Here is a 9720-nt window from a genome sequence, read left to right on the forward strand (position 1 = left end):
ACATACATGTGAGACTCCTTAAGTAAGTAGTAACTGTGAAAAGCATTTTTCAAACTGCTCTGATGGTCTGAGAAACTGAAGCTGTGTGCATCGTGGTCTTCTCTAATTCTGCCACTGGGGGGCACCATAGTTGCATATTTTCAAATTCTACTCAGTGATTTTAAAGCTGCATTAAACAATCATTTTTTTAATCAAAGATCCCCTGTGGAGTTCTTGACTATGGAGAAGCTTTTTCATGAGCCCATCGTGTTGGTTCTCATGCATGTGTGTCACACGTGTGCTTGTACACGAGTGCTTGCAATACACACTCCTGCCAGTAGGTTCACACTGTTCCTCAGAGAGTTGGCAAACACACCATGAAAAGCAGTGAAGAAGAAGAAGAAGACTGCTAGCAAACATGTGTCAGGCCTCCAGGGTTCACACAGAGTGTTTTGGTGAGTAAAACTAAATCCAAGCTTTTGTTTGTTTACAGGGTGACTCCAGAGGAGCCTGTTCCAGAAAGCCGGTTTAACAAAGTCTGGACTGACCCTGAACTGTCTTCAAAAATTCAATTTAGTCCTGTTTTGTTAAATGTTCAGATCTTTTCAGCTGCACGACAAACGTCCTCACTCAGAAATGCTCACAGTCTCCGATGTTTTGATAACTATGATAAGAATGTTCCATCAGAGTGACCAAAAGGACAGTGAGGACTGAAACTCCCCACATGAATGCTGCTCTGAATCTGCTCCATGTGGCAGCTGTTTGCTTGATAACGTGTTTAAAAGTGTTTTCAGCTTTTTCTGCCCCAAAAAAATCTTTATGTAGCTTTAAGGACGAGCTTTAAGGTAGAGTTACACACAAAAACTAACACACCGAAGCTACATGCACAGCGACAACACACAGCACACTGAAGCAGAGGAAGGTAACCACAGTTTGTATGCTGTTACGTCCACCTTAGTTTTTCTTTTGCTGTAAATCCTCTTTGGTTTCCCTCGTTGAATTTCACTACACAGACTACGTCACATGACAACACATTTCACATTAAGACACGCTGATGAACTTTCCTTTCAGCCAAATTTCAGGCTGTGGTTTTGAACTGTTCCGTCTGCATTGAGTGTCTCCTCAGCAGCATCCTCCTGGTCAGCTCCTTCGGGTGCCCGGGAGGGGCAGAGGGAAGGAAGGTTTTTAGGCCGGACTCTTTCTCAGAGGAGCCACCCCCAGCACCGGAGCCAAAGTTGTAAACATTAAGGATGGGAGCGTTGGTGGAGTTGAGGGCCAGGGGTGGCAGAGACCGAGGTCTGGCCTGGGAGTTGTGGTCCAACAAGAAGGCTCCAGAGCCTCTGCGCTCGTACCCCGACAGCACTCTCCTGCTCGGGCCAGAGGCTGCCGCTGACTCCCTGGAGCCCAGTGTGCTGGAGCAACGTAGCGGGGCCAGCTTCTTGCCGTCTGTTGGGTCTCTTGCTCTCTGCTCTTCGTGGAGATTTTGGATGTCTACAGCGAGCTGGGGGTCAGAGCTGTAGATGTCTGCGCCCAGTTTGCGCCTCTGGATGATGCTATGAAGGCTTGACGAGGCCATGCTGTGAAGTGGAGTGCCATGGTTTTTGCCACCAGACAGGGAGGAGGAGGAGGAGACTGAATCAGTTCCAAGGTTTTCAGAATGGAGGTTGGGATGGGAGGCAGAGTGAGATGAGAAGAGACCTGGTAAAGATACCTTTTGTCCTGCATGTTTGACACAATCATTCTTACCATCTCTTTCTATTCCCTTATCCCTTGCTAGTCTTCTTTCATACCACTTGAAGCTGTCTGAATTTGTGCAGTTGTCGCCGTTCAGTTTGGGAACTCTAAGCGAGAGGTCCTCGATCCGGTTGAGGTCTTGGTCATTTTGTGAAGATGAGGCTGCATGAGGCTGCTTGGTGAGCAGAGAAGCTGGGATCTTTAGCCAGGGCTCAGAGTTCAGCCTCAGGAGGGGCTGCTGCAGTCCGTTTGCCGCCACTTGGCCGAGCCCACGAAACCGCGATGGGGAACATGGATGGGAGCTTACGCCACAGGAATGGGCATCTTTGAAGGAGAAGACAGGCTTCGGGGGACACAAGGAAGAGGAGGTGTGCTGGGGGGAGGTGATGAGCTGGATTTCAGAGGGCGATGCAGGAGCTGCCGATGTCATTTTGTCCGTCTGATCGAGAGGATCAAGGGGAGGCATGCTGAGGTACTGCTTGGCTTGCAGTTTCCCACATGGGAATTTGTCAGTCATTATGAAGATCACCTCCTTCCCCTTGGCCTTGCAAGTGTCAAGCAACAGCTTCAGGACCTTCAGGTCTCCAGCCATGACTGTGTAGACCAACGCTGACGTCCCAGACTGATCCTCCAGGCTAATGTCTGCTCCGCTGTCCAGGAGCAGGGACACCACCTCAGGGCCGGCCTGCTCCCGGCAGGCGTGCATCAGTGCGGAGCGACCTTCCTTGTCCTGGATGTTGGGGTCTGCTCCTTTCTCCAGGAGAAACTGGACCAGTTTGACCCGGCTGGCGCTCTGGGCATCAACGTGCTGGGTCCTGCAGGCCACCATCAGGGGTGTCTGGCCTTGGCTGTCGCTCTCATTGATGTAAGCCCCGCCCTCCAGGAGCAGCCGCGTGAGTCGCAGGCGACGGAGGAAGACCGCTCTCAGTAAGGGGTTACCTGAGTCCATCGCTACCCCAGAATTACAGCCCTCTCCCTCCATCCCTTTCAGTCCCAGCGGGTGGATTTGGAGATGTAGTAGGACAGATTTCTGAGGATAAGAACACAACAAATGAAAATTATGCAGAAGCAGCAATGACACACTAACAGATTGACCTTCTGCTAATGGCCTGGGTGCAACCACAGCAGCCAGGGAACGGCTCCACATCCTAACAGTCACTCCTCTGAGGAACTCAGTCCACTGCTCCATCTATCCACAGGTTTCCTTTTATTTATTCACTATATTTTTGTAGTTATTGTTTGTACATGTACATTTCTTTAAAAGGAAATCAGCATACACTAAATGCTCATCTCCTCTCTTAAGCCACACACTAGACCCCTGCATTAATTTTTGAGCTGTAGCAAACCCATCTTACACTCATGCTTCATCCTTTCCGAGTCTTTTCATTCTAAAGCTCATCTCGTTGTATGTATGCTCCGTCACGTCTGTCTGTTAAATCCCCTGATGTTTTGTCCTGCTTCTCATAATTCAATGATTCAAGCGCTCTTAGAAAACACTTGTTTTCAAACTGATGAAAACACTGTATGCTCCATTTTCTGTGAGTAGTTTGGGGTTTGGAAAAGGCAGAACATATAAAATTCTTGTCTTTTTTCGCAGATAGGATCCATTCAACAGTTGTTTTTGATGCACTCGCGCTCTGCAGCACCAGCAGAGGAAGCCACTTTCTATCAGCCTTTGTAATGTTTGTCCTTGGTTCTCTCCACCGCAGCAGATAAGGTGGCAGTTACCAATGTCTCAGACAGTAACATAACATTTTCCTGTGTGAGTCACAGACCGCAAAACTGAAACACGGCACAGATTTACATCTGTAAAGGACAGAAATGATTTAGTGTGCTGCATGGGATGATTCTCTTTGCATAGATGTTACACTGTAAGGGATCTGTGATGGCAGTGGTGAGGTTAAAGGATCAGTATGGTCATTTAGTAATTTTTCTTTTTATCAGTAAATCCAAAGGAAAGTTTAAACCCCACAGTAAATCAGTCCTACAAACACGTATCATTTATCTTCTTCCTCTGAGCCATAAAAACACATCAATGAGCCACAGTCATCATCATGAACACACACACCGTAGTTTATCTTGACTCAGTCCCACACACACCGTCCTGCTGCCCCCACACACTCTCTACAGCTCCAAATGTGGATAAATGCACCATTGAAAATAGTCCCCAGCAAATGCACTATTTCCTCCCGTCTGATAAAAACAAAACTTTCCAGTTATTTTAGGAAATAAAAAACATTTATGAATTGTTTAATCTTCAGTGAATGAGCCACAGACAGGAAAGGGAAGTCAGACAGTGCTGAGAAACTGACTCAGGCATTTTAGTTTTTCATAACGTGTTGACAACACTGAAAATATAGAATAACACCAGGCTCAACGTTTGAAGTGCTGATTCGCAGCTAAAACTCGTTGACTGTTCACATCCACATTCAGTGAATCATGTAGGAATTTACAGAGTAAGTTAAACACTGCGTGCTCAGCATCAGTAACGGTTCTGATCTTGATTTTCAGGGATGATAAGGTGCTCTTTAAACCTTTCATTTACATAATCCCCCTCCCATAAGGGACCAGTCAGAAGACAAAAGACGAAAACGATGCTAAGATAAGATAACCCTGAAAAAATCACTGTGACATCAGAATGATCTTCTCAGACTTCCCTCCAGATACACAGACATAACACAACTGTTTTTATAAGCTGAGCAGTAAAATGAAAGCAGTTTCCATGTGTTAAATCAGAGGAACACACCTGGTTTTAGGTTGGCTGCCTCGGCTGCGTGCAGGACGATGAGGCATCACCAGTTAAGATGCTCTGGCTTTAGACATTCAACGAGCAGACAACACGTTTTCTGTCTTCTGCTTCGTCCTGCTGCTGCCGCCGTCAGCAGTCACGTCACCACTGAACACAACTGAGCTCTTTCCGCCGGCAGCCACAAATACGTCAGAGACAAAACACCACCTGCACCATGTTTAACAGATGAGGTGGAGGTGGTGTTCCTTCAACGATGCTTTTTCTCTTTTTGGGCAGCAGTTTCATCTTTCCATCACTGCTGCGCTGCTCAGTCATTAAAACCCTGTTAGAGAACTCTGCAGGTCTCTTACTGCCTCCGGGGCAGTACCTTCAGGCTCTGTAAGTATGTTGTTGCTGTGATGGCAGTTTGTAGCCTTGCAGTGAATGGCAGTGTCAGTCTGTCAGTGGGTCCGCCACTGTGGTGTTCATGGTCCCCAGGTGATGGATCCTGGTGACCTTGGTCATCCCCTGACCTTTCACCTGGCGCCATCACCAACTAATGGCATTCCCATCAGCCTCAGCTGTCCTCTGCATTCAGGGCGAATCGTGTTAGCATGCTAACACACCAAACTAAGTGTAGATGTAAAAGTAGCTTCTGTCAGACTTACGTTATTATATATTATAATAATTATTACTGATGCTGCAGCTCTTTGATGTACTGTTGGGTCGGTTTAATTTACAGGACAACAATGCATCAAATTTAAAATGCTCGTAGAAGATCTTAATCTTTAAATTTCTATTAAATTTCTATTCTATTCATGCACTCTTTTGTGCATGAAATAATGAGAATAACTCGTCTCCAAGAATCGTTTCAGCAGCGAATCATCCAGATGTACTCAGGCTAAGCTCCTGAATCTGAGGAACTCTGTGTATAAACAGGGCTGTATTTCCTGCACTGTTCATCAGTTCATCATGTGGATGTGAACACCCCCAAACTGAAAGTCTGCATAGTCACTGTTCCCCCTCGAACCAGCGTCCTGATACTTAAAACCCGGACCACACTCCATGTGTTTGTTGTGCAGTATATTGCAGTGTGTTGTTTCCACCCTGCCTGCAGACTGTTCTGCAGGTCGAGGACAGAAAGCTCCACTTCACCTGGACAGGCTTAGCTCAACCACACTCATCCTTTACAAGAGCCCAGTCACTGCGTGTGTGTGTGCGTATGTATGCACATATTCTCACTGACAGCCAGTGAAATTACACATTTTAGTCAGAAATGATTGAATCATCTGTTTCACAACCTGCTAAAATATTATGTCATAAACCACCGTGAAGCTTAACATCATCCACACCTTCAGTTTCCCTCAGGGTTATGACCCGGATCCTCTTCAGAGGTCACAACGTGGCAAAATCAAACTTTGTGAAGAATTGTTGTGTTTTACTTACCAGCCTTCAGTCGGGATTAGTCCTCTCATGGAGACATCTTCTCTCTCGAAGCAGAGCTGTGACCGACGTCCTGAGCTGGTGTGTGTGTGTGTGTGTGTGTGTGACAGAAAGCCAGAGGAGACGGGAGCGGCAGCAGTCGAGGTTTGTCTCCTCGGACAAAGTATACGATGAGCGAGAGGGGACACAGGCTTGTTGTCAGGCGCCGCGTCTAAGAAACGGTTAATCCATCAGCTCAGCATGAGGAGCAGCAGGAGCAGGAGGAGCAGGAGCGGCGGCGGAGCTCAGGAGAGTTACTGAGAGGCAGATCAGGAAAGGTTGACAGAGATGAACGCACAAGGTGAAGCGCTATAGCAACCCAGCGCCACAGCGTGTGTGATTTGTCTTTTCATTAAAGGAGGTCTGCTCCGGCAAAAGCCTATTAAGGGTGAAACTGCCTCACAGCACTTTCTTTAGTTATGAGCGGAAGGGAAAATTATTTTGTCCACCTTATCAATGACATCTCCATGGCAACCATCAAGGAGGCCGAATGACGGCACATGTTGTAATTGTGCCAGAGGAACTGTTCTTTGTGTCTGTGTGGGAGTGTGTGCGCACCTGTGCGAGAATAAGAGCCTGCGCGTTCACTTTGCATGCAGACAGATCTGCTGTTCTGTGACACAGAAAAGTGTGAGGATGGGAGGATGCTGGTTAATGTATGAAAACACAACAGAAGAAGAAGAAGAAGAGAGGAAAACCAAACGCTGGTTCCAGTTTGTTGGTTTTAACATGAAAAACATTAACCTGTGTGAATGTGTTTAACACGAAGCGTGACCTTGTTAAAGCAGCAGTAACCTCAGTGTCACAGCTCTGGGTTTCCATCACTCTGCTGTAGCCATAGAAACACCTGTGAATTCACGGCGCTGTTCATAGCTCCACCACAAGGTGTCAGCATCGGACAACAGTTTTTCATCAGACGTTCATACAGTTTGGATTATTCAACAATTAAACTTATTCCAGGCTGTTTTGGATACATGTCAAATATATGAAATCAAATTTAAATATACATTTATATGTAATATTTATACTGTACATGTCCGTGCTGGTATTGAGTGTAAAATAGATGGTGATATTCAGACAGCATGGTCAAATAGTTGGTGCTTCATTGTACCTAAATGGACAAAAGTGCAGCTTTTTCCACAACAAGGACTGAGCTGAAACCTTTCAGCTGGTTTTCCTTCATCTCACAGGAAAGGTTCATCCAGCTGGAGTTATATAACGACCTCTGGGTGGAAGTGCTGAGGTCTGGGAGGTGAAGAGGAGTCAGATAAGATGAGTTTTCACTGTTATATTTTCAGGTTGAGATTTTGTGGAAGAAGCTTCTTTGCTTTGTTCGTAAAATGTCAGTTAACGCGTTAGGTTTTTATTTCAGCACAGAAGCTGCTGTGGTATAAAAAGCACAAAGCTCTGTACATTGTTTGAGTGGCGAATGTGATGTACAGCAGTGAAACAGGCAGCCATTACCTGCACTTTCTCTGCCCTGTTCTGATGGAAATCACCGCTGCGAACAAGTACTCTCAGCTGGAAACAGGAGACACCCACGGGACTGTATGTTTAGCCATCATGACTAACCAGGCACCTGCTTGATTGCCCTCTCAGGGAAAGAACACACTTTTGAGTTTTTTATTTGGAGATGTTGTTTTTATGCATAACCACCATGCAGTGCACTGAACTGAAGGTCTGAAGCTGAGTTTTCCCATGACAGAGTGGGACATTAACTGTCTCTGTCTCAGCTGAGAGACTGTGGAGAGAATGAAGAGTATTTACAGATGTGTCTCTTCACCTGTCAGCACCACTGAAACTCTGCGTTCATTTCCTGGTGTGTTAATCATCCTGACCTGCTGTTGTCATTACTGTTAGTGTCCACATCAGACACCTCTGGACAGGACATCACCTGCAGTGTCAGCGCTGCTGAGGTGGCTGGTGGCAGCAAAACTTCTCCTCTTCTCAGTGAGTGTTTTTTTTTAAAGCTGCTCCTAGGACAGATTTTTACAGAAGTTCTATTTTTGACAAAGCAAAGCACAGAAAGACAGAGAGAACACTGCTCAGAGATATATTTCTGTCATGTGGTACGAGAATAGCCCACATGAATAACCACCACTGTGTTCGCAGACCACTGGACTAAAGCACTGCAGTGTTGCGGGGGAGTTGTGGGTCTCCTCTGCCATTTGCTTGGTTCCACATAGGTGCTCTCCCAAAATAACACCACAAAGCATCAGTGCACATCACATGGAACAGATGCAGAAGCAGCTGTGCATTTCATGTGCTAAGCAGCTCCTACAGATTCTAAATAGATCTACTGTGTCTGATTTTACTTTATTCAGAAAATAACACATCAGGGTATAAACTGTGCAAAGTACCAGAGACAGTGAGTTGGACTTTGTTGTCATAACAGACAAAGTAGACCATGATCAGTAATGTTTGGTGATGTATGTGTGGCAGTCATAGTGGCAGGCACACAGTAATAGTAATCCTCTGTAATCCTTTGCTGACTATATCTAGCTGTTATTAAAGCCCCTTATGTCCTCACCCAGGACCCCCAGGACCCGCAGGACCCGCAGGACCTCCAGGACCCCCAGGACCTCCAGGACCTCCAGGACCACCCACCAGGCATGTTCGATTGAAACATTTACGAGTGTCAGTCCGAAGGTGTCATCAACGAATGAACCAACGAAGAATCAACGGTGACTCTGCAGCACACCTGAGCTCTAAGCTGAGTTTTAGCCTCTTTTAGCCTGTTGTTTTGGTTTTACACCATGGCTCTCTCATGGTTCTCTTGTGGTTCTCATTGGCATTGTTCCACAGTACCTCTGAGATGAAGCAGCCACAGTGGACGGTGTACAGTTTTCTGACAGTTGGTGGAAGGATTGTGCTGTGTTGTTGGCGCTCAGATTCCCTTCAGGCTTTGGAAACTCGGCAGCGTGAGTTTGATGCCTGTGATGCAACGTGTGCGCGTCCTTGCCCTCTCCTTTAACCTCAGAGGGATTGTTTCTCTCCGTGCTCCTCCCCATGAAGCTCCACTCATGATATTAAGCTGCGATGAGACTTTTTCATTTGTCAGCGTTGCCACTGTTTGTCTGTGGACACCGGGGTCAGACGTGGCCTTTAATGCTCTGGAACTGATTAAAGCAAAAACAGCAAGTGCAGGTTTGTGACTTTAGGCAAACCCCAGTTTCCTGAATGAAACTCTGATGCACCACAAGCCTCTTTGCTACTCCAAACACCACGTGGATATAAACTGTGAGGTGTGCACAGTGTGTACAGTATACCAGGCTCCACTGGTCCCTGTTTTATTCCCTTTTAGCACCATGTGTGACACACAAACACGCCGTCTGTCAACATGTTCATGTGTCCTGTGAAATATCTCCGTATCTATTTGGTGAATTGGTGCAAAAATGTGCCAACATTCACGTTTCCTAAAAAGATAAATTCCACTGACCTTCTGACTTTTCACATACTGCCACAGCAGAGGAGGAGCCAGGCTGACGTTTTTTTGGTTTTTAGTGAAATGTCTCATCATGCATTGGATGAATACTTGTCCCTATTTTTATTCAAAATCTTAATGTTCTAAAAATGCTCAAAAAATCTAAAAAAATCTTTCTGCTGCTGCTGCGGCTTCATTTCTGTCCCTCAACGCGCTTCATGTGTGTCTGAGCATGTGTTTGTGCTGGAGAGTTTCAGGATCACGGTGGGACGGGAGCCGGCGTGTGGCCCCCTAGCAGGCTGTCCTGCTTTAACATCCCGGTGGGCACAGATCTGCACCAGCGTGGGTTTGATTATTCTCCGTCAGCCCTGCT

The 9720-nt window shown here is 46.4% G+C and overlaps 1 protein-coding gene across 1 annotated transcript; it reads right to left on the reverse strand.

Moving 5' to 3' along the window:
- On the reverse strand, positions 1-4562 carry ankrd34ba (ankyrin repeat domain 34Ba). The gene is made up of 2 exons (XM_041058310.1): positions 4460-4562; positions 1-2743 (listed from the first exon to the last, which is right to left on the reverse strand). Exon 2 carries the CDS (start codon positions 2693-2695, stop codon positions 1058-1060), a length of 1638 nt encoding a protein of 545 aa, XP_040914244.1. The 5' UTR covers positions 2696-2743; positions 4460-4562; the 3' UTR covers positions 1-1057.
- Between the last annotated feature and the right edge of the window lie 5158 nt (positions 4563-9720).

This window comes from Toxotes jaculatrix, chromosome 16, assembly GCF_017976425.1.
Source record: "Toxotes jaculatrix isolate fToxJac2 chromosome 16, fToxJac2.pri, whole genome shotgun sequence".
NCBI classification, from domain to species: domain Eukaryota; kingdom Metazoa; phylum Chordata; class Actinopteri; family Toxotidae; genus Toxotes; species Toxotes jaculatrix.